The sequence below is a fragment of the Protomyctophum parallelum genome (genome assembly GCF_964188405.1).
Source record: "Protomyctophum parallelum genome assembly, chromosome: 1".
NCBI lineage: Eukaryota > Metazoa > Chordata > Actinopteri > Myctophiformes > Myctophidae > Protomyctophum > Protomyctophum parallelum.
In genome coordinates this window covers 66,967,486-66,993,532 of record NC_139697.1, presented here as the reverse complement: position 1 = coordinate 66,993,532, position 26,047 = coordinate 66,967,486, and the positions used below count along the sequence as shown (strand labels likewise).

At 43.1% G+C, this 26,047-nt stretch overlaps 1 protein-coding gene across 1 annotated transcript; it reads left to right on the top strand.

Annotated features, from left to right (window-relative positions):
• Positions 1–15,864: 15,864 nt before the first annotated feature.
• LOC310872000 (nicotinamide N-methyltransferase) lies at positions 15,865–25,803 on the top strand. The gene is made up of 4 exons (XM_083783660.1): positions 15,865–16,015; positions 20,110–20,273; positions 21,494–21,704; positions 24,314–25,803. The coding sequence occupies exons 2-4, from the start codon at positions 20,117–20,119 to the stop codon at positions 24,744–24,746; spliced, it is 801 nt and encodes a 266-aa protein (XP_083639786.1). The 5' UTR covers positions 15,865–16,015; positions 20,110–20,116; the 3' UTR covers positions 24,747–25,803.
• Positions 25,804–26,047: the final 244 nt, after the last annotated feature.

Genomic DNA, 26,047 nt, shown 5'->3' with positions numbered 1-26,047 from the left:
GGCCTACTGCAACTCCACACAACTATAGGTAGGTATAGGTCTACTGCAACTCCACACAACTATAGGTAGATATAGGCCTACTGCAACTCCACACAACTATAGGTAGATATAGGCCTACTGCAACTCCACACAACTATAGGTAGATATAGGTCTACTGCAACTCCACACAACTATAGGTAGATATAGGCCTACTGCAACTATAGGTAGGTATAGGTCTACTGCAACTCCACACAACTATAGGTAGATATAGGCCTACTGCAACTCCACACAACTATAGGTAGATATAGGCCTACTGCAACTCCACACAACTATAGGTAGATATAGGCCTACTGCAACTCCACACAACTATAGGTAGATATAGGTCTACTGCAACTCCACACAACTATAGGTAGATATAGGCCTACTGCAACTATAGGTAGGTATAGGTCTACTGCAACTCCACACAACTATAGGTAGATATAGGCCTACTGCAACTCCACACAACTATAGGTAGATATAGGCCTACTGCAACTCCACACAACTATAGGTAGATATAGGCCTACTGCAACTCCACACAACTATAGGTAGATATATGTCTACTGCAACTCCACACAACTATAGGTGGGTATAGGTCTACTGCAACTCCACACAACTATAGGTAGATATAGGTCTACTGCAACTCCACACAACTATAGGTAGATATAGGTCTACTGCAACTCCACACAACTATAGGTAGATATAGGCCTACTGCAACTCCACACAAATATAGGTAGATATAGGTCTACTGCAACTCCACACAACTATAGGTAGATATAGGTCTACTGCAACTCCACACAACTATAGGTAGATATAGGTCTACTGCAACTCCACACAACTATAGGTAGATATAGGCCTACTGCAACTCCACACAACTATAGGTAGATATAGGCCTACTGCAACTATAGGTAGGTATAGGCCTACTGCAACTCCACACAACTATAGGTAGGTATAGGCCTACTGCAACTATAGGTAGGTATAGGCCTACTGCAACTCCACACAACTATAGGTAGATATAGGCCTACTGCAACTCCAGCCCCAACTCCTGAACCTAACCTCTAAATGCCCAAATCTCATAATAACCCCAACCTATACATCATTTTCTAATTGCAAGCCCAACTCCCCAAATCTTTTTTTGAACCATAATTAAATAAAATCACCACAGCCATTTATTTAAAAAAACAGGTATAAATGGTGCATTTTATATAGTGCCTTTATCCAAGGCGCTTTAGGGCGGAGGACACCATGCAATGCACCAACCTGCACATCGGGAGCAATTAGGGGTTCAGGGTCTTGCTCAAGGACACTTTGAGGGAGCCCGATTTTCAAATTTTGAACCTAGGATTTCCATGCGGCCACTCTACCCCTGAGCCACTGCCGAACTTGTGTGCGCTAGGAAAATGGTCTTGTGGCAATATTTGGCTTTCACAAGTATAGTCATATAAGTGTGCGTGCACGCACGCATGCACGGACACACTCACGAATGAGCACATGCACGCACACACACACACACACACACACACACACACACACACACACACACACCAGATTCACATCTGTTCTTGCTCTTTTGTTCCCATATATTGCAGTCCAGTCGTGAAAGTTCAGGCGTCCAAATGCAGACGGCCACCCCACCCCCAACCCCCCCCCCCCCCCCACCCCAACCCAGGAACCCTGCATGCTGTCTGTAATCAGCGACACAATGACCGTGTGAATGTTACACTAACCGCCAGTTTGGTAAATGTTTACCGTCCGTCTGGCAGAATGGACTGACTGACAGACTAGTCTAGTCTAGTCTAGTCTGTTCCTGTGTCTGTCTCACACATCAGTGTGAAATCAGTAAATCATTAAATCAGTGGTTCCCAAACATTTTAATTTCAGGACAATTTCAGTCTCTTTCCGATATAGGCCTATTAAATCCAAGGTGATAATTCAGGACGGGAACCCCTTTTGGCATTACGTTTTACTTTAGCTATTGAAAAATAGCAGATCTACAAACTCAGCGAGTGCCTCGCTACGAGCTTGTAGATCTGCTATTTTTGAAAAATCGTGAAAATGTGTCACAAATCTTTGAATATACATTCTTTCAGAGCGAACGTTTTTAACTCAAATCTTTGCTTCTGGGTCCGCGGCCAAATACATATCATTCCGGGGGTCCTTGACATGAAAAAGGTTGAGATCCACTGACATAAGAAACATAGGTTCTTCCGAAAACTTCAGAAGACATTTTTTAGAATCGTCCTCAGGTCTAAATGGCTTAAAAGGTGACATAGTGGGTCCTCAGCAGTGTTGGGCAGTAACAAGTTAGTAGATAATATTATTACTTTACCCATAACGAGTAAGGTATTACTCTGCCAATACAGCAATGTTATACCATTACTTTGTAAAAAAAAAAAAAAAAAGAAGCACATTATTACTGTATATTACTCAGGATTTGTTGGCTACCGTTTATAAACATTTAATTTAAAAGGCCAAGAGAGATTGTTGCTTTATTATATAACCTTTTTGGCTGATTGGCGACTATTAATGTTATTTAAAACAATTGGATTCAGTTCCAAAAGAAGAACAGGATCCCCTTTTTTGCGGTTCATGGGGAGGCAAAAGTAATATGTAATATAATATATAAAATAATATATTGCTATATATATTATGTAATATTATTCCTTTTTTTAAGGAGTAATACAGTATGTAACATATTACTCTCTTGAGTAACATATTGCCCAACACAACAGTGGTCCTCAGACGGTTCGGGACAGTGATGTCTGTACCACGTGCTGTTTACACTTCTGACTAATAAAGTATTCGAACCAATCAAACAACCTGACCATGACATTTGATGAAGATAAAAGGTTTTCGGGGCACATGAAGCTAAGGAGAGAGAACTCCCCCCAGACCCCCGGTACTGTTCCTCTTGGTTCCCAACTATATGAATCACTTTGGTGCAGGGGACCCCCTGGAACCTCTTCAAGGACCACCCACATCGAGAACCAACTGCGTATAAATTATGCATCAGAAGTACGTTGTTTGTCTGTCATTACAGGAAACACATGATGCACTTTAGTATAATAAATTGTAGTGGGGAGTGTTCGGAACGTGTCCTCTTTTTCAATACCAAAGAGGCGTTTCGTACATGTGCAAGAAAGTGTGACCCTTTGAACTGCACTGATGTGCTGCTCGCTTCCACACATTTCCACGGATAAGAGTTGAATTTAATGTCTTCTGAACTGCAGTACAATAACATACAGTATAGCAGCGGTGTTTATTCCTAGCTCCCTCTGAGCTGCTGAACTATATCGTTGACCTGTGTACAGTTGACACCGTATATGTAACACTTTTTGCTTTGTGACTGTTTGTCACACCACACAATGCACGTGAACTCCCCTGCATCTCATGCCTCGTCTCTCTCAGAGGTGACGGAGCTAATGGGACCTGCTGTGCATGTGCAAGTGTTATCCTTCCACACATACGCCGACTCACTGCTATACACGCCCACAGGTCATGTCAGCTTCAAGTCGTATGCTGCTGCCTGTCAGTGTACGGCGTGTGTAGCTGCTTGGAGGCACAAGCATGCTAAATTGGTTGTTAGAGAGACACTTCTTACAGATCAAGATGCCTATGACAAGGAGAGGAGGACAGGAGGAGAGGAGAGAAGAGAGATATAAGAGAATGCACGCGCGCTTGCACGCACGCACGGACGCACGCACATGTTTTCAAATAGCAACACAGTTCTAAAGTACTGTACACACAGGCTTTAAAACACTATAAGTAGATAAGCTATAATATAATGGGCCGTGGTAATGTGAAAATAAATATTATTCCCCCAATATGAGGTACTGTAAAGTGTTGGACTAAAGGAACATATAGATTCTATGGCCCTTATTTATCAACGCGGTGTACACCCGGTTGATAAATAAAGGGCCTATGGTTCTAAAATAAGAGAAAATAGGAAAAGAAAACAGATTACTTTTTAAACTAGGGACATATTAAAACATATTCTATGCTTCTGCGTCGGCTTCCAATAGCTGACAAGAATTCCTTTTTGCTCTATTTTTACAAGACGCCTTTTCTTTTTCAATTTCTTTTTATATTCAAGCGCAGATAAAAATAGAAACGCACAAATTTCATCTGATGGTAGGCAGGTATACTTTGTTCATTCAGTCTCAGAGGGAAAATGTGTACAGTGTTACGAATGTTACAGCGACAACAAAAGAATAACAAAAGAATTGACAGTAGAATAAAACTAGAACTGCACTCTGTCGAGTGCATACTTGCTTGTTGCACACTAGTAGGCCATAAATGGCCAACTAGTGCGCAAGCAGAGCGCGCAAGTCCTTTCGACCGCTGTAAACTGTCAAATCTCAGTATCTCTGTGAAGGAACGTTTGAAATGATTAATGTTTAGATGTAACTATTTGCTACCTACTTTATACATATAAACATCTAGTATTGTTAAGTATGATTCAAGTTTCTATCTATATAAGAATTACTGTTTTATCGTTGTAGATATATTCTGGATCCCTTTTTAGTTTTTCAGAGACAAATAAATCATTTATATGTGTTGAAAAAAAAAAGGTATATAAACTGAATTAAAATATGTTATACAGTATAATTTTTCTGTAAACGGTGGAATCTCAATATCTCTGTGAAGGAACATTTGAAATGTCTAATTATTAGGTGTAACTATTTACTACCTATCTACTTTATGCATGTAAACACCTAGAAAAAAAGTATATAAACTGAATTAAAATATATTATACAGTATAATTATTGTATTAACAAAGTATTATTTATTGTAAATTGTCAATTATTTTAAATCTATTTCATGTTGGACTATAGTGATATTAATACTAAATCATGATCAGAGTAATATGTGTCTCTAACTCCAATTTCTTTAATAATACTTTCACATTTGTTAAAATATACATGATCTAAAATACTTCCGTAATCTGTAGTTGGATTTGTATTTAATTGTTTAAAGCCTAATTTTGACATGTAGGTCTTTATACTTCTTTCTATCTCAGTATTATGGTCTTCATTGAAATCTCCTATTATCATAATTGCAGAAGTCGGAGATGATAGATACTTTACCATGTTTTCGAGAAATGTGTTTCATTTTGAAAGGTCTGTTTTAGGTGATCTGTACATAAGAATGATATATAGATTTTTATCTTTTACATGTATACATATATGTTCTACTTTCTCCAATATCGTGCTTTCAGTTTGAATTTTTTCAATGGAAATATCTTCTTTTATAGCAAACATAACTCCCCCACCTATATCTTTTTCTCTGTCATTCCTCATTGTATTGTAATTCGTGTTCGTTGTTTTTAATTGAAAAGTAATGTTATTATTTTTCTTTAAGTGTGTTTCTTTTCTCTGTGGATAATGAGGCCAAGGCGTGTTGAGACTCTCTAGAAATTTTAACTTAGTTTTTGCATATATAATTATATACTTAGATATATACTTAATTTTGCACACTACACTAACGTTAACATTTATCGTTACATTTTTGACACTTTGTGACTTTTATACATTCCAGAAACATAATGTTGTATTACTTACGTCATCATTGAGAGCAGTTATACAATAACTCTGGGACCAGAGTATGTGTTGTGTATATGTATGACTAGCTGGTCCCAGCAGATCAGGCACAATTTGCTATTTTATTTTTACTGATTATGTATATAGTATACGTATGACTAGCTCTAAATGATGACGTAACTCTATACTCTATACTGTATAAAGTGTATCTGCCTGGTTTGCTGGAGCAAATGACCACAAATGACCATATTTCTTACGTCATCATTAAGAGCTAGTCATACACATACACACCACGTACTCTGGTCCCAGCAGATCAGGCACAATTTGCTATTTTATTTTTACTGATTATGTATATAGTATACGTATGACTAGCTCTAAATGATGACGTAAGAAATATATTTAGTATATATAGTATATAGGCATATACTATATACGTATACATATATACTCTATACTGTATAAAGTGTGTAGTTGTAAGTCGATTAGCGGTATACTGTGGTTACTTTGCGCCAAAAACCGTGACAGCTGTTCCGCCATTTGATGCTTATGCAGAAAAACATCAAATCTGTGCCTGTGTTGCTGGACCAAATGACCACAAATGACCATATTTCTTACGTCATCATTAAGAGCTAGTCATACACATACACACCACGTACTCTGGTCCCAGCAGATCAGGCACAATTTGCTATTTTATTTTTTACTGATTATGTATATAGTATACGTATGACTAGCTCTAAATGATGACGTAAGAGATATGGTCATTTGTGGTCATTTGGTCCAGCAACACAGGCACAGATTTGATGTTTTTCTGCGTAAGCATCGAATGGCGGAACAGCTGTCACGACGAAGGAGACCGGGCGAAAACATTACTTGCGCGCTCTGCTTGCGCAAGTAATAAAACAGACATCTGAGTCAGTACAGTACGGTAAGAACAGTACAGTGAAATGAACGAGCTCCAAGGTGTTGGAGCCAACCAGCCAGCCAGTCAATTCAATTCAATTCAATTCAAAGGGCTTTATTGGCATGAGAAAACATACGTTTACATTGCCAAAGCAGAAAGAACAATACAACAATACAGCAATACAATCAAAACAAAAATGATGTACATTTGAAGGTCAGAATCTTCAATAGTTAAATTTCTATGTACCAAGATCACTCGATGCAGGTATAGTTGCACGAATATACACAATGATTAGTCTTTCGGGTACGTGGTTGTGGCCAGTCAGCCAGTCAGTCAGCCAACCAGCCAGCCAGTCAGCCAGTCAGTCAGCCAACCAGCCAGCCAGCCAGTCAGTCAGTCAGCCAGTCAGTCAGTCAGCCAACCAGCCAGCCAGCCAGTCAGTCAGTCAGCCAGCCAACCAGCCAGCCAGTCAGTCAGCCAGCCAGTCAGTCAGTCAGTCAGTCAGTCAGTCAGTCAGTCAGCCAGCCAGTCAGTCAGTCAGTCTGTCAGCCAGTCAGCCAGCCAACCAGCCAGCCAGCCAACCAGCCAGCCAGTCAGTCAGTCAGCCAGTCAGTCAGCCAACCAGCCAGCCATCCAACCAGCCAGCCAGCCAGCCAGTCAGCCAGTCAGCCAGCCAGTCAGCCAGTCAGCCAACCAGCCAGCCAGTCAGCCAACCAGCCAGCCAGTCAGCCAACCAGCCAGCCAGTCAGCCAGCCAGTCAGTCAGCCAACCAGCCAGCCAGTCAGCCAACCAGCCAGCCAGTCGGAGAAGAACTTTATTTTATCTGCCAGAACTCAGCTACTGTATAGTGTGTGCTGTGATCTTCAAAAACCCTTTGTTGCCTAAGGCAGTGGTTCCCAAACTGCACATTTCTAAAGACACTTGACATTTAAAAAAACTAAAATCATATTTATATATATATATATATATATATATATATATATATAAACATTAAGACAGTGGAAAAAAAACTTAGCTAGGGAAAGCAATATTGAAGAGGTGGGTTTTTAAGGCGGTTTTGAAGGTTTGGAGGGTGGAGGCATCTCTGAGTGTTTTAGGGACTCGTGCATTCCACAGGGTTGGGGTAGCAAAGGTTTGAGCGTTTTAGGGACTCGTGCATTCCACAGGGTTGGGGCAGCAAAGGTTTGAGCGTTTTAGGGACTCGTGCATTCCACAGGGTTGGGGTAGCAAAGGTTTGAGCGTTTTAGGGACTTGTGCATTCCACAGGGTTGGGGTAGCAAAGGCCAAAGCTCTGTCGCCCAGCATGTAGCCTACTACGGTTTATTTGGTCTTGGTGACCTCAAGGAGGTTTGCATATAAGATCTACAAGCTTGCAGCAGTGCGGCACAAGCTCGCAGTGTGGCATGAAGCGGCGCGCTGTGAGCTTGTATATCTGCTACTCTTGAAGAGCCAACATATAAATGGATAGTGGTTCAAATTATTTTGCAGGGGACGACCGTATAGTCAACCAAAGTGCTGCAAAGGTAAAAGAATCACACCCGTGTGAACTGAGTGGTGCAATCCCTCTCTCTCTCTCTCTCTCTCTCTCTCTCATTAGCAGGCAGCAGGCACAGCACTATGCCTCTCTCTGTTTCTGGCGCCCCCTACTGGTACTAATAAGTCACATACTCGTGCTCATGACCACTGATGCATAGATAGATACATAGATACGCACGGACATTGCTGGTTGTAGGAGTGGTTGCACCACTCAAAAAGAAAAACAATCCAACAAAACAATACAATCAACAGGATGTGATCCAATTAAAATTAAGCTCGGCTGTGATTAAATCCAAGTCAAAAAGTAAGGATTTAAAAGCCTTGATGGACAGATCTATTGTGAAGGGAAGGCCATTCCGGAGGCTCGGGGGGACGGCCACCGATTAGGTAATAATGAGAGAGAGGTCAGCTGACCTTATAAAGCTCTAACTGGGTTCTGGTCGTTCAATACGTTCAGCCTGATGAAGGGGGGGGGGGGGGGGGCATGCAGCCCATTTAGGGATTCATAAAAGCCAGTTATCACAATTTAAGATCGATCCTAAACTAGACGGGGAGCCAATGGAACGAGGCCATGCAGCCCAGGACTGCATGGCATGCATGGGAGATGTGCGACCGTGCGCAAGCAGCCATTCTGGACTAACTGCAAGGGCCAGAGCCATGATGATGATGATGATGACTGACTGGTCCATGCCAGAGTATAAGGCATTGCAGTAGTCTAGCCCAGTGGTTCCCAAAGTGGGGTCCGGGGACCCCCAGGGGCCCTTGAGGGAGTTCCAGGGGGGTCCCCTGCAGCAAAATGATATAGTTTGGAACCAAATGGACCTCTGAGAGTGTACAAATGGAACCCTATTTGTACACTCTCAGAGTTAAATTAACATTGATTTTACAATAAAAATTGAGGGGTCCCAAAGATTGAAACTAAAATGCCATTAAATGGCGGTCTGTAGACTAATGAATGTCAAACTTGAAATTAAACGGGTTAAGAATCACTGCTAGAGCCGTAGAGATCTTCTCTCATGGGGGTCCCTGCGGCATATATTTTCTATTGGGGGTCTGCGGGCTAATTAGTGTCAATTTGGGGGTCCTTGACATGAAAATGTTTGGGAACCAGTGGTCTAGCTTTGACGAGACAAAAGCATGGATCAACATGTCATGGCGCACGGCAGGGCAGGGAGATAATCTTTTACCTTGGAAATGTATTGTTTCCTAATCACTGGGTCGTGACTCATGACCCCTTTTTTGGGGGGCGCAGAACGATTTTATTGGTCGAGGTCGTAAGTCAAATATTATATAGTTTTTAATTCAAAAATCCAAAATAAAATCTAAAATAAATAAACAAATCAAATTATACATTTGATTATAAATACGGCTCTCGAGCTCAAATGTTTGAGAAGCGCTGCACTGAAGAAACTGAACCTCATCAGGTCGTTAGAGTCTATTGTTCCGTCGTTGTTGTTGTCGCACGTCTAATGGTTAGACGTGTGACAACAACAACGACGCAACAATAGGCCTGCAGCCCAGTAGCTATAATATTGCTTTCGGGGGAGGGTTAGTGTTACTTTCTGTCAATTAATTTTTTACATTTTCTTTCTACTAGTTGAGAAACAGTGAACTGAATGACCCATGGTGACATTGATGACCGTCCATGCAGTCCTTTACTGACAAATGGGAGGTCAAGAAATTCAACAGAAAAAGGGAGTTAAAATCTCAAGAGGGGGAAGTTCACCGGAATGTCTGGATGAGTCATTATTATTAGGAAATTATTAGTCAATGGACCTTTGGTTGAGAGTTGAGACTGGGATGCATATAGCGTGAGTTGACCAGGAGGATCAGAAGTGATACAAAAGCACTAATCTTAGCCCATATCCCCACCCAACACAACAGTGGTCCCCAGGTTGATTCGAAGTCAGGGTGGCGTTCCCTCATTCACAATCAGTTGAAAACCACTGGTTTAGGACATTTGGGGTTATTTTATTGACACGATAAGCCCATTACTGGCAAAAGGTTCAAAGGTAATAACTGTTATTAACTTTGCACTTTTTGGGGGCCCCTAAGCTTGAGCCTCCGTGTGACAGCAACGCGGTCACATGGAGGCTGAAGCTCAGGGCCCCCCCCCTAGCTCAGAGGCCCCTGGGCCTTCCAGGGGACCTAGAGGGGGTCCCCAGTTATAGGGACCTGGACACTCCCAGGGGACCTAGAGGGGGTCCCTGGGGGTCCCATGCAGTTAAATGGGGAACTGATTAAACCATATGCTTATGGTACTTGCGGGATGGATGGGTAGATTAATGCTGTTACTATTATACAATTCTACTGCCCTCTAGTGGTGAAGAGGTTTAACAGCCACTGCACTCCAGAAATAACCTCAAATGATCTGGCATAAAACTGTACAGGCATTTATAGACTGTAATAAAAGCTGTGGCCAGACAACCAACTGGACTGGTGCATCAGCTGGTCCTTTGACCGGTCCATTAGCTGTTAACTTCAACCTGTCAGTGGACGCAACTTAAAAATAGGATGATTCACAATCACCAGCAAGTGCCTGCAGCCCTGCAGTACCTGCAATATCTTTGCCCTTTGTTACCAAGCCCAGGGCTTGGTAACAGACAGTCCACATGCACGGCCACACACATGGTTCAAAATATGAATATGCTTTTTTTATTAATCTAATCAAACAGAAAATGTGAGAATATCACTGTCAGTCGTCAGTTGTGTAGTGCAATTAGTACTCAAACTGCCTTGTCTGCCCTCTACTACCCAACCCTTGCAGCTTAAAAGATCTCGCAGAGACTGTGTAAAGAAAAGGGAAACTGTCATCTAGCCACATGCTTCAAAGACACAAAAAGAAGAAGAAGTACAGTATAGGCCTACTCAAACTATGTTGTGCCAAAGGCCCCCAAAGTTATATTTGGCCATGGACCCCATCTGAAAAGGTTTTGTGCCAGCAGCACCCCCCCAGAACAGAGGAGTTAAGTTTCAGTAACACCATTTTCAAAAAAAAAATGCTAAAATATGCACGCTTGCGGCATGAAGTGACGCGATGTGAGCTCGTAGATCTATTTTTGAATAGCCAAACCTATGAATGGATGAAGTGGTTACATATTGTATATGTGTGTATGCAGACTAGACAGATTAAGACTCCTGGGGCCCCATGTTGTCCAATATTGTCCACATAGCCAAAAAATAATAATAAAAAAAAAAAATCCTTCCAAATATCTCTAAGATTTTTGTATAAAACCATTTAGAATGGAAACATCTGCTTGCTGCTGCCTTGGATGTTTGTAAGGTGGGGTTTTTTGCCATTGTTTGATGTTGTTTGTGGCCATCATAACAGCTGTGTGTACGCTGCAAAGACACAACTCACCTCAACGGACAAATAAATCATCACCATGAAAGTCAGGGTCATGGTGAAGTGTAGTGTAGTGTATAGGTGAAGACAGAAACACAGGACACCGGAGGGGGAAACGCTACACATCTTCACTGTCTGACATTATAATGACAACGTTTTTCATCCCAGAAGCAGAAGTCACATCTGGACCAAAGGGCTCCGGCAGACAGACAGTGGAACCTGGTTTTAAGGTTAATTGGTGCCTTGCTTTCCCCTTGTCTTGTTGTAGCTCTGCCTGCCCACCCACACACACAGTCACACACACACACACACACACACACACACACACACACACACACACACACACACACACACACACACACACACACACACACACACACACACACACACACACACACACACACCTCAAATGGAAGGCCAAAAAAAAGAGGGGGGGGGGGGAAGCCCCAACAATAATAAAAGGAAATGTCTTCTTAAAAGATACTTTCCTTCTTAACTTTTTGCTTATTTGAAAAGTTGAGAGAACTTGAAAAGCATTCTTTTATGGTATATTTTTCCAACTTTCTTCTCAGGTTTCCACCAAAGGTAAAATGTACAAATACATTTAATTCCAGGAGGAAATATTTTTTTCCAGAAAGGCTATAACACGTTGACAGCATAACACATGCTGTCAACTGAGTGGAAGACAAGCGTACAGTAGATGTGATGGATGGGAGGAAATGACTGTGGACAGCTTGGCGTCTACATATAAACACCAAGCATCTTATAGTTCATGTTGACATGTACAGTATATTGTCATAATGTGAGATTATGGTCAGGGGGGTGGGGGGGGGGGGTGACTGTACGATGACATCGTCTCTGTCGGTGGAAACCTCATTTATCCAAAACTGTTACTTACTTACATTTTACATGCATCGTATGTATGTTTTATTCGTTATAGTCCCTCAAGACAGACTGCTGACTCACCAAACAGGGGTCGCTGTTTTTCCGTTATTTGCCGATGGGATTCTCAGATTGTATTCTGTATAACAAATCCAGTGTAGCAGGATGGTGGATGGATGGATGGATCCAGGATGGGATGTATGGGGCAGGACGGGTCATCCAAGCATGGATTAATTGCGTTAACATATTTTATTTAAAAAACTCAGTGAACTCAGTTATTTTGACAGCCCTAATTTAGACATTTAGATCGTGTCTCACCCAGACCAGGGGTTCAGAAAGTGCACGGGGTCCGGGGACCCCCAGGGGTCCTTGAGAGAGTTCCAGGGGGTCCCCAGCTAAATGATAGTTAGGAACCAAATGGACCATTATGGGTCTGTAACTGTAACTCAGAGAGTGTACAAATTCAGAGAGTGTAGGCCTACAAATGAGTGTACAAATGGACCCTAACGGGTCCATTTGGTTCCATTTGTGCACTGTCGGAGTTAAATTAACAGTGATTTTACGATATACATGGTGTCCCAGAGTTAGAAATGGGGGACCGTAGACTAATGCATGTCAAACTGGAGGTCCTTGAAATGAAAATGGTTGAAAATCACTGCTAGTACCGTGAAAATCTTCTCTTATGGGGGTCCCTGGCATATTTTCAAATGGGGGGGTCCGCGGGCTAACAGGTGTCAATTTGGGGGTCCTTGACATGAAAAAGTTTGGGAATCAATGACACAAATTTTGACCTGATGGCCAGGGTTCAATTTGTCCCCTGAGCAAGCAGACAGGCTCAATTAGCTCACTGTAAAAATGTTAGCATGCACTTGCACAGGAAACAGGGTTCAAACCGGCTTTGACGTCATAACCATAGAGTAATAAAAGGATAGAGACCGAACCGGAGCGTTAGCTATTCATTTTGATGGAAGTTGCTCAGTGGCATTTTGAAGCACCCGGAAGACTACCGGAAGTGCAATTATAACTCAATGGCTCCATCGAGCGGAAGTTAATTAAGCCCGGACCTCAAATTTACGCACGTTACACACCTCCATGAACGTTCTGCAGTTCCACTTTTCGCCAGTAGGTAGTAGTGGCAGCTTCAACGTTGGATATAGCCTTACTGGGGGCTTGGTCATAACTCATAACTCTTGTCAACACATACAAATATGGCTGTGCCCCAAGGCATGCTGGGAAGTTTCCAGTTAGCCACTATATGACTCCAGGAAACTACAGTTCTTAAGATTCTTCTGAAGAAATCGAGATATGTGAATCTGAGACCAGGTTCTCATAAAAATAGAAGTGCAAGTGCAAGTGCACACACACACACACACACACACACACACACGAGAATGTGCACATGTCCACATGCCCACACACACGCGCGCACACACACACACACACACACACACACACACACACACACACACACACACACACACACACACAGAAGCCCACCTTCCTAAATGGTCCCTGACATTTAATCTGAAGGTCAATGGGTTGGTGATCGAGACCATCAGCCTGTCCGAGTTACATGAATATTAACGACGGCAGCCAGGCATCATCTGATCCTCCTGGTCAACTGAACTGTGTGTGTGTGTGTGTGTGAATAGAATACAATTACCGGTAGTAAAAGGCTGTTTGTGTGTGTGTGTGTGTGTGTGTGTGTGTGTGTGTGTGTGTGTGTGTTTTTCTTTGTGGTGGTGTGGGGGGAAGAAGTATTCGACTATACTGAATATTAACACACACACACACACACACACACACACACACACACACACACACACACACACACACACACACACACACACACACACACACACACACACACTCTCAGAGTTAAATGACCGCTCGAAATTGTGCCGTGTGCTTCCAATCAGGTATAGATATATTCTCCTATCGCCTCCTTTGACATACACAATATGATTACAGCTCTCAGCATTACCACATAAATATCTTCTGCTTCAGCTTGAATTCAAGGTGTAATTTTACACAGTGCCCGGTGTAGAGTCGGTCGGACCCACGGTTGTCCAGAACCGCCTCGGCCTCTGCCCGGGCTCTGGACATGCAGGGCCCCGGCCCATGGTCCATATATGGAGCTGGCCTGTTCTGACATCACAACACTCCATATATGGGCATAAAAGGGACACAGACAGATGGGTGGAACAGGTACTCCAACTCCAACTTCCATCGTTATCGACCCTGTGCTCAACAGCCCGGCATCGGTCTAGTAAACATCAAGGACAGATAAATACTCACTCAAAAAATCTTCGCAGTGAAGTCTTCAGCATTGACATTATCAGGAGTGTGCAAACATAGCCAAATGGACCTACAGTATGTATAACGAGTTAAATTATTGATTTAAGTTTACCTTAATAAAGTAAACAATGAGATCATTGCTTTGTTCTTGGACGCTCCGGTGTATAGTCATAGCATCCGAGCGTATACTACACACGTCTTGGTGATAAGCAACAAATGGATTGTAATCAAAAAGCTATTTTTAGTAGTATTTATAGTTATTATAGATGACACCTGCAGCTAATGAGCTGTGGCATTGTGCCCATGGTTGTGCCAAATTGGATTAAAAAAACGACATCACGGTACAAAACAAAATTAAAGTCAGCCCCATTCTTTGTTAGAAAATGCATTGATTGAAGCCGTGTCTTTGTTAGAAAATGCATTAATTGAAGCCGTGTTTTTCTTAATTTCTTGCCTTTTGCAGTGCGTGTAGTTTGAAGTGAAAATATACCTTTGCTTCTTTGTCGTATGTACAGTACAGTGATTGTTCTTTGTGGTATGTACAGTACAGTGATTGTTCTTTGTCGTATGTATAGACAGTATAGTACAGTGATTGTCAGACAGAGGCCCCTTTTCCACCGGTTGGGAACCGGTTCAGTTCAGAACCAGTTCTTAGTGCATGAGCCAGAATTGGAACGTTAATTATGAATTGAGTGGGCAAGACCATACCTCCTAAATTAAATTGTTTATAGGATACGTAAATTAATATATGATAACCCACTTCCACAGGAGTATCACACATTTTGTAATTTTCACCTACGTGATATAGGTGAATAGGTAAAAATGTAATTAATAGTTATCACCATGAAACTTACACGAAGACAATGATTTATTGTGTTTCGCATTTTCTGAAATTGTACATTTAAATATGCAAATTAGGCATTCCATTGTGTAGGAAAATAAATCTAAAATATGACAAAGCTACTACTGTGGAAGGGTTACCATATATTCATTTGCTTATATTGACAATTTAATATAGGTATGGTTTTGCCCAATCAATTCATAATTAACGTTCAAAATATGAAGCTCTGGGCTCATGCATTAAATACTGGTTCTGAACTGAGCCGGTTCCCAAGCGGTGGAAAAGGGGTCCGAGTGCGACAAGAATGTAACAAACGGTGTTTTGTTACGCTCTCAAGAGTTACGGCGGTCAACTGAAATTAAAATGCAGTCGTAGTAGGCCTACGGGACGTTGCCAAAGCCATTTGGTGTACAGTACGAACAAAGTATGTCAGTCTTGAGTTGCTGCGCGGTCCTTAAAATACCCTCCCTCATGACTCAAGGAGTGCACTGACTTGTCCCTGGACCTCACTGCTGGCTGCCTGCTGGGCCTGGCAGAGGAACAGAGTGCTGAGAGAAGGGCTTTCCACGCTGCTGCTCACTTCATACTGCAGCTGTAGGTCTTTTTGAACAGATCCAGACCATTTATCCCGAGGGAGATAAACACAGTTTACTGGGGTAAGTTAATTTATCAATTCCATTTTCTTTCTCTTTTTTTTTGCCACTCAGGTGCATGAACTAAGAGATCCCTGGCAAACTCTATTCGGATCTTTTTCTTTTTTTTTGGGTGATAGATCTTGAGTCAATCTCTTACTCCATGCTGGTGCAATATATATAGCTTAGTATGGGAAATGTGCAGATTCAGATTGCATTAATTCATTTCAACTTGGCGTCCCTATAATATTTTGGGCATGTCGAAAATAATTGCAAAAAGAACAAATCTACAAGCTCACAACAACGTGCAGCACCATTGTACGACTAAGTAGGCTATAAAATAGGACTTAAAGTGCAAGTACATTTACTCAATTGCAAGTATTGTATACTTACGGTAAGTAACATTGAGGTATTTTTTACTTTACTGGAGTATTTCCAATAATCTTACTTCTACTCCACTACAATTATTTGACAGCTTTACCGGTAGTTACTTTTAGATTTTGATTATTATTACAAAACATGCATTAACCACTCCAGTCCTATAATTGAGGCCAATTGAAAATATGGCCTAAAAGTAGCTATTTTCAATTAGTTAAAACATTCTGCATAATGAGTACTTTCTACATTTTTGTATTGAGTTGTGCTTGAAATGTACTGTAATTCTAATTCAAAAATAGTACATTTCCCACCAATTGGCCCTGCTGTCTATTTGGCTGGACCAACTCCCAGAGCACCCAGAGCCATAGAAGAAGAGAGTGGCGACACGCTTTGATCTCGCTGCAAAGCGGGGTGCAACTCTATTGGCTATATAGTTCCAAATATTGGAACTCTATGGGCTATAGTTCCAAACATTGGAACTATCCCATTGAGATAGAATGAGCACTTTCGCATTCCATTGTTACAATGGGAGTCAACGCTAGTGTCGTCACTCTCATACTAGATGTCTACACCAAGGGTTCCCGAACCTTACAGTCCGAGACCCCCACTCTGGAAGATTCATCTCGTTTCCAGGCTATAGCAACCCCCCAAAATAATCAGATTTGAACTACAACTACAAGCTCGCACTGCAAGGCATTGTGAGCTTGTAGATTTTCACAATGTTTGCCTCTTTTTTACGTAATATTTGACCAATTTGGTATTAAAAAGCTCTTAAAAGTCAATAAATTGTAACTTTAGAAATGTACAGCTAATCATCTGGAGACCCTTCAAAAATAATTTACCGAACCGCAGTTTGGGAAACAAATCCTTTGAACTTGTGATATCCTGCCAACAGACAGGTGGGGGCAAAAACATCTCTTCCTTAGCTGAGGTAAATTTAAATTATATATGATTTTAACTGCGGACATTAGTTAAATGAATGCTGTGCATGGTACAAGACAAAGCAGCATACTGTACATTCATTCCAAATCTATCAGTGTCATATGCAATTTCAGACACAGGGGGGCAGGATTGGGCAATTTATGTAACTATAAGGCATAGTTTTTGATGCAAAGTGTGCATGAGCTATATTGTATGTCTGTCTTTGTGTAAAACCATGACAAAAAAGACCCCCCAGGAAAACCATGTAATGATCAGAGGTTCTTAACCTTTTATTTTTACTATTGTTGACCCCACTTTCGAGGGTGGAAACATTTGCACGGTCCCCCTGTGAGTCCCCCTGGACCAAACTGGGGGTCAGGTTAAGAACTCCAAAGGAATTCAGTTTAGAGTTACCCTGTCATAATCAATCACCTTAAATCAGGGCTCTTCAGCAGCCGTGCCAAATCTGTAGTAGGTTTTGGAATAGAGGGAAAAATGAATGAACATGCTGTCAAACAAGTCTATGAGAAGATCCCGGCCTTAAATTTGTGTATTGTCATTCATATGACAGTTTTTGCAAGGTCTTACATTAATGTATGAATAATGTATTATATAATAAGAATTAATTCATCAATACTATGATGAATAATAAGGTACTTAATTAGGATACCAAAAGCTGCATCTGTGCATGCATGCATTCTGTATGTGCCTGCTCATGCCAATACCCACACACACACACACACACACACACACACACACACACACACACACACACACACACACACACACACACACACAGTTCATTGTACCCGGACGTTACAACTTTCTGAAATTCAGAAAAACAACTTTCTGAAAAAAACTACTTCCTGAAATTCTGGCCCGCTGTCAAGGCCATAATTTCAGAAAGTATTTTTTTTGCCACTGAGCTCATACATCCCAACAGAGAGGTCCATTGCAGCTGTACAGAAAGCTTCAATGATCCTGTTCCACTCATCCATACATGCGCAGTTGCGCACACACTATACCGACTTACTGACTCCACACCTCGCCGGCATTTAATATCTTCTACTAGAGACCGTCACAGCTCAGAGCTCAGAGGAGATGGAACACTGGAGTTCCAGTTGCACAAACTACACACAGGATCAAGTGAGATCCTGGCCAGCGGCGGCTATCATCAAGTCCTGTTTGTGGACTCGTGGTGGAGCTGGCGGGCTGGCGGCCCTGGAGCCAGTGGTGCATTCCGGTTTGATCCAGCACTATAATGGTGCTGGCCACTGACAGAATTAACACAGCCATTCATTCAACGTAATTAGAGGTGGACCTTTCCTGCAGCAACAGTTGCCAACGGCAACAAACCTATCCATCGAGACTTCCTTTGTGGAGGACATTATGATCCCTTTGGTTTTCAACCCTTTATCAATATCAAGCCCCATTATTTATTTGCCATTTGGATCTGATGAGATTTAGCCTACGTAGAATATACTTTGTCGTTGGATAAAATGTTGTCTATACAATTCCATGATGTATTGATGTTGGTATACCATTAGGAGAGACAACAGGGAAACGTTGATACAAATTCTTCTACATTCTCTAATTGTGGAGACTAATGTGTATGTTTAACAATAATGCAACTCTTCAGAGCATTACGGCTTTGATTTGGTTTCATTTGACACTCTCAAGAGTTAAAGCTCTAAGGGTCCATTTGGTTACCAACTCTCCATTATTTAGCTGGGGACCACCTGGCACCCCCTCAGGGACCAGTGGTGGTCCCCGGACCACTGGTTGAAAACCATGGCTTTAGGAATACATGGGCAACTGGTGGCCCGGGGGCCACATGCAGGCCCCATCTTCACCTACAGCAGATCAACATCAGAATACTGACATATTATTGATTTCAGCTGTTCCAATTCCAAACATGCAGACATGACCCGCTTTACTTCAGTCTATATTAGTAGTTTAATAATACAAAAAAAGAAACTCTTTCTCTCAACGGTGAGAACGTTTTTTTTATTTTCTCATGATACTGCCCTGCTTTGCTTTTGTAGCAAATGCATCCTTCTGAACAGAACTGTTTTTCCACTGTAAATAAAGAAGACATAAAGAAGTCTTGCCACGGACATGTTGACGACCCCTGGTGAGGGCAAAACTGCCTCACTCTCCAACAGTTACCCTTAATCCTGCACCTGTTCACTCACCTGTTCAGTTGGAGTGTCAGGCTGAACTGCTGCCACTGCCACCATAGACTGGCGTCCAATTCCAAAACACTGCAACTCAAAATGAAACGACAAAGAAAAGCATGCATGCACACAAACTCAACATCAAAAGGAATCAACATACAATAGTGTGTCAGCATGACTGATATGATCTGTCCATGGACATCGAATGAGTCCATGTACTTGATACGGCTTGTCCCGACAGCGTGTTCATTGTTGATATGAGATGCATCTGTTAGATGTCGCCAGTGAGGTCATCCTTATTCTTATCTCGTCACATTTCTATGTCTCATATCTTCTTGTCTTACAGTATAAAGTTTGTGAACGTGTCGTGTGAAACTGTCTGTGTCACCTTGTTCTCCGGGCCCGCCGCTTTACCAAAGGGATACTTCAGCTGAACTCACCTGGGCCCTGGCTATATGCCAGACTAATGCACCCAGACTATACCGTCGTAGATAGTACGCCATTATGTAACACTAATTCATTCATAGTTCATTAGTTCATAATGAATTACTTTACAGATGTCATTAAGCCCAATGTCTCTCATTGTCAGCATCATGTGTGATGTATATTCCTCTGCTTGTGTCGTTTTGTTTATTTTTTCAGATCAAATATGGCGGACAGACTCAGTGGAGAGCTTTACCACACCAAGTTCGACCCCAAGACCTACCTGGGATACTGTTACCAGTTCTCGGAGTCTCCAGGACAGAAGGACAACAGTCGCTTTGTGCTGTTTGTGCTCAGTCAGTTGAGTCACACCTTCTCGTCAGGTAGGCACCACAAACTGTCTTTGGTAACATGAGGCAACACAAACGACAGTTATTCCCGTTTGTAAGATGACGATTTTTTGGGAGGGTGAAGTGCCTGCCCTCCACCCCGAGGTCGTGGGTTCTACTTCTAATCCACCGCGGTGCATTCGGCGTTGTCGTTGAGCGCGGCCCGCGTTCGGGGGAGGGATGCAGAGCGGGGAGAGGGTGATATTACTGCACGTAATCCAGCTGTAAGTTGTATTGTAATAAATAATAATATTACATACAATTTATATAGTGCTTTTCAAGGTACCCAAAATCGCTTTACAGAACAAAATAAATACAGTTTTATTAGAAGGTTAAAAACTAGAAACTAGGCAGACAAAGTGGGGGTAGGGGAATTATGTGTAGGAAAAGCAAGTCTGAAAAGGTGGGTTTTAAGTGTTCTTTTGAACATTTCAAAGGTTGGGCTCCCAGCTCTGATGTGGGCTGGGAGCGAGTACCACAATGAGGGGGCGTGGCCGCTGCGAAGGCCCTGTCACCCCAGGTTCGTTTGTTGGACTTGTGGGTATGTCTGTATATACCATCTGTATATCAGTACAGGGGCCAGAGGCTGGTCGAGGTGGGGACAGACGGGCCCTACCATCCACACCCTCATCAGTGTATTGTCTCTATACTGTATATCTAAGGGCAGTACAGGGGCCAGAGGCTGGTCGAGGTGGGGACGGGCCCTACCATCCACACCCTCATCAGTGTATTGTCTCTATACTGTATATCTAAGGGCAGTACAGGGGCCAGAGGCTGGTCGAGGTGGGGACAGGCCCTACCATCCACACCCTCATCAGTGTATTGTCTGTATACTGTATATCTAAGGGCAGTACAGGGGCCAGAGGCTGGTCGAGGTGGGGACGGGCCCTACCATCCACACCCTCATCAGTGTATTGTCTCTATACTGTATATCTAAGGGCAGTACAGGGGCCAGAGGCTGGTCGAGGTGGGGACAGGCCCTACCATCCACACCCTCATCAGTGTATTGTCTGTATACTGTATATCTAAGGGCAGTACAGAGGCCAGAGGCTGGTCGAGGTGGGGACAGGCCCTACCATCCACACCCTCATCAGTGTATTGTCTCTATACTGTATATCTAAGGGCAGTACAGGGGCCAGAGGCTGGTCGAGGTGGGGACAGGCCCTACCATCCACACCCTCATCAGTGTATTGTCTCTATACTGTATATCTAAGGGCAGTACAGAGGCCAGAGGCTGGTCGAGGTGGGGACAGGCCCTACCATCCACACCCTCATCAGTGCGTGTGAGTACTACGAGGAGATGGTGGTGTCGGACTACGTGGAGGGCAACCGGACGGAGATCCAGAAGTGGCTGAGAGCCGAGGGAGGATGCTTCGACTGGGACGAACACATCCAGTACGTCTGCGAGCTGGAGGAGGGCAAGAGGTACAGTACGTACAGTCAAGTGTTATCGTCCCCATTCCACCACAGCTGCAACTGTCACATCTTGAGTGTTGCCATTTAGGCCCGACGTCGAAATTTAAAAGAAATGTCTTCTCTAAATCATGACAATTTTCTGAAAAACCTCATGTGTCTATATAAGTGGTTCTCAATATTTCATTGAAACAAAGATTTGAGTAGACCTACAAGCTCGTAGCACGGCACGCGCTATGAGCTTGTGGATCTGCTATCGTTCAATAGCTAAAGTATAACATAATACCTTTAAACACCTTCATGACAGAATTAAGTTCAGTAGCTTCTAAAAATGTCACTTTTCTCATTCCTACATTTTTGTCTGCATTTGTACTATTTACCTTTTTACCATCATGGGGACATTTGAAGAATTTCCCCAAAAGGTCAATTAATTTGCCTGGTATGGTATTTCTATCCTCATGGGGATTCTGGGTCCCCAGGACAGTAATACATAAGCCGCACGCACGCTAGTGACGCTACTGCAGGAGTCTTCGACATTTTGCAGTACAAGGACCCCTTAGCTGGGAGACCCCTGGGAGACCCCCTACCTACGACATTGTTATTGTATAAAAAAAACTAACCCTTTTCATAGATTTCTTACTAGATTTCATAGACTTTTTAGCAGTTAATCTTTTTAACATGTTTTTTTTCATTTAACCACTTGAACCTGAACACTTCCCATGCATTAAGGTTGGCGAACATGTATTAAGGTTGGTGAACATGCATTAAGGTTGGTGAACATGCATTAAGGTTGGCCAACATGCATTAAGGTTGGCCAACATGCATTAAGGTTGGCCAACATGCATTAAGGTTGGTGAACATGCATTAAGGTTGGCGACCATGCATTAAGGTTGGTGAACATGCATTAAGGTTGGTGAACATGCATTAAGGTTGGCGACCATGCATTAAGGTTGGTGAACATGCGTTAAGGTTGGCGAACATGCATTAAGGTTGGCGAACATGCATTAAGGTTGGCGAACATGCATTAATGTTGGCGAACATGCATTAAGGTTGGTGAACATGCATTAAGGTTGGCGACCATGCATTAAGGTTGGTGAACATGCATTAAGGTTGGTGAACATGCATTAAGGTTGGCCAACATGCATTAAGGTTGGCGACCATGCATTAAGGTTGGCCAACATGCATTAAGGTTGGCGAACATGCATTAAGGTTGGTGAACATGCATTAAGGTTGGCCAACATGCATTAAGGTTGGCGAACATGCATTAAGGTTGGCGACCATGCATTAAGGTTGGCCAACATGCATTAAGGTTGGCGAACATGCATTAAGGTTGGTGAACATGCATTAAGGTTGGTGAACATGCATTAAGGTTGGAGACCATGCATTAAGGTTGGCGACCATGCATTGAGGTTGGCGAACATGCATTAAGGTTGGCGACCATGCATTAAGGTTGGCGACCATGCATTGAGGTTGGCGAACATGCATTAAGGTTGGAGACCATGCATTAAGGTTGGCGACCATGCATTAAGGTTGGCGAACATGCATTAAGGTTGGCGAACATGCATTAAGGTTGGTGAACATGCATTAAGGTTGGCGAACATGCATTAAGGTTGGCGACCATGCGTTAAGGTTGGCGAACATGCATTAAGGTTGGTGAACATGCATTAAGGTTGGCGAACATGCATTAAGGTTGGCGACCATGCATTAAGGTTGGAGACCATGCATTAAGGTTGGCAAACATGCATTAAGGTTGGCGACCATGCATTAAGGTTGGCGACCATGCATTGAGGTTGGCGACCATGCATTAAGGTTGGCGAACATGCATTAAGGTTGGCGACCATGCATTAAGGTTGGCGGACATGCATTAAGGTTGGCGAACATGCATTAAGGTTGGCGAACATGCACTAAGGTTGGCGAACATGCATTACGGTTGGCGAACATGCATTAAGGTTGGCGACCATGTAGCCTCGATACCCAGGCTTTCATTTCGTCTGCGCGAAAGATGAAAGCTTGGAAAAAGCCGTGGGCTGAACCAGTCTAAAAGTGGGAGTCAACCCTTCCGGGTGGGCGTCGCTCTAAATGATGTGACGTAGCGCTGCACTAGGGGGGAGAGGAGGGGCCGGGGGTGACGGACAGATCGATGAGATCCAATCAGGGTACGCGCTTTTCTGAGGCGCGACCCTCCCATCTAGGCCAGAAATGTCTCTGCTTAGGTCAGGCTAGCGACCATGCATTACGGTTGGCGACCACGCATTAAGGTTGGCGAACATGCATTAAGGTTGGTGACCATGCATTAAGGTTGGCAGACATGCATTAAGGTTGGCGAACATGCATTAAGGTTGGCGAACATGCATGGGTCATTCATAGTCTGGATTTTTGGTGGTGAGCTGACCACCGGAGCTGAAATAACGTTGAGCGGTGGTGAGTAAAAACAAAGAGAAGGGCTGGGGCGGTGGCGGTGGTTTGCTCTTCACAGCGGCTCGTGAAACACAATTGTAGTTCGGCGGGCACCTCACCACCGAAAATCCAGACTATTACTGTAAGTCCCTCTGAGGACCTGCTGTTGAACACTGGCCTATACTGTACATTATAAACTCACATCTCTCGTCTCTCCTCACCAGAACCCCAGCAGCCGTCAAACAGACCCTCCGCCAGAGGATCAAGCAGGTCCTGAGGTGCGACATCAGCCTGGCGGAGAGCGAGAACCCGTTCCACCCCGCCGCCGTGGAGGCGGCCGACTGCGTGGTGTCCTCCCTGTGCCTGGAGGCCGCCTGCCGCGACCGGGACTCCTACCGGCGCTCCCTGGGCGCCATGGTGGGCCTGCTGAGGCCAGGCGGGGTCCTGGTGCTGATCGGGGACCTGGACGAGACCTTCTACACGGTGGGCAGCCAGAAGTTTGCGACGGTGACGCTGAGCCAGGACTTCATCGAGCTCACGCTGGCGGAGCTGGGCGTGCGTGTGCAGCAGTTCGTTCTGCAGCCGGCACTCAGCAGCGAGCTCAACCTCAAGTGTGATTACAAAGCCTCGTTCTACCTCGTCGCTCACAAGAACTGAGGAGCGCCGAGACCCCGACAACACCGGGGTTTGGGACCGATGTCGAAAGTTACAAGTCGCGATTATTCTGGCAAAAGAATTGTTGTGATTAAACCCATTTAGGCCCGAGATCAGATTCTAAAAAATGTCTTCTACATCCTGACAGTTTTCTGAAAAAGTTATGTTTCTACGTCAGTCGTTCTTCGATTTTTCTAAAAATAGCAGACCTACAAGCTCGTAGAGCGCCACTCATCTCGCTTGTAGATCTGCTATTTTTCAATAGCTAAAGCGTAACATAATTCGAACACCAAAAGGGGTTCCCGCCCAAAATGGGTTAACGATACTATTGCGATAATCAAACATTGTTGCACACCTGGCCACAATCACCCACTGACAGTGCCAGGTATAAATTAGGACCACCCACTTTGATTAGGATGACGTCATCGTCGTTATCACCAGGGACACAACATTCATTTAAATGAAACAAAACACAATTAACAGAAAGTGTAATTTGGCTCCAACGCAAAATGTCACTATTGTTAAGCACTTGAAGCCCCCAGCATCCCTATTCTGGTGGAAATGTTCGCCACAAATTGTACCAAAGGCGCCCTTTACACAGGTCTGTTTTGTCAAGTACAAGAGGGTTTAAGTGGTACAGAATTCTCAGCTCAACAATGTTTATTTCACCCATGACATGATTCACAATTCTGTGCATTTGTGTATAGAACCGCTTTTTTGCACTTGCTCTTTTGTGCACAATGGCACATATTAGGGCTGAAACCAAAGCTTATCTTCTCAAATTAAACGGTTGATTATTCAGTTAATCGAATAATCAAGGAGTGTTCTACGTACTTAAATCTGGTTTGTTTGGCTTGTTTACCGTTGATTTTCATTCATTGTAGCTGTTTTTTTCCAGTAAGCTTTTAGCTTCAGTCGATTCCATTTCAATCACCTTCAACTATGTCACAGTTTGATTATATTGCCGTTACTGTATGTGATGTTATGGATACCTGTGAAGATGATCGAAATAAACAAAACTAAACTGAACCGTTGAATAAAACCGTAACCGTTAACCGTTTAGTTAAAGATCAATAGAACAGAACAATCAGGCAAGTTCCGAAAATCACATTACCGCAATGCAGTAAAACCTGGAAAAGACCACACTTATGGTTCTAGGCTCCAGAACAGTCTGTGCAGCACTTTGGTCAACCACAGTTGTTGGTTTTAAACGTGCTTTAAAAATAAAAGTTGGAGTTGAAAGGTGCATTTGAGGCCCAGGCCGTAGCGTAACGGTCTGGGCACCGGACTGGTGATCCAGTCGC

Coding starts and splice junctions, on each gene's coding strand:
- LOC310872000 (XM_083783660.1), top strand. CDS start 20,117: ATGGCGGACAGACTCAGTGGAGAGCTTTACCACACCAAGTTCGACCCC. Junction 20,274..21,493: donor GAGTCACACCTTCTCGTCAG/GTAGGCACCACA, acceptor TGTATATCTAAG/GGCAGTACAGAGGCCAGAGG. Junction 21,705..24,313: donor GAGCTGGAGGAGGGCAAGAG/GTACAGTACGTA, acceptor TCTCCTCACCAG/AACCCCAGCAGCCGTCAAAC.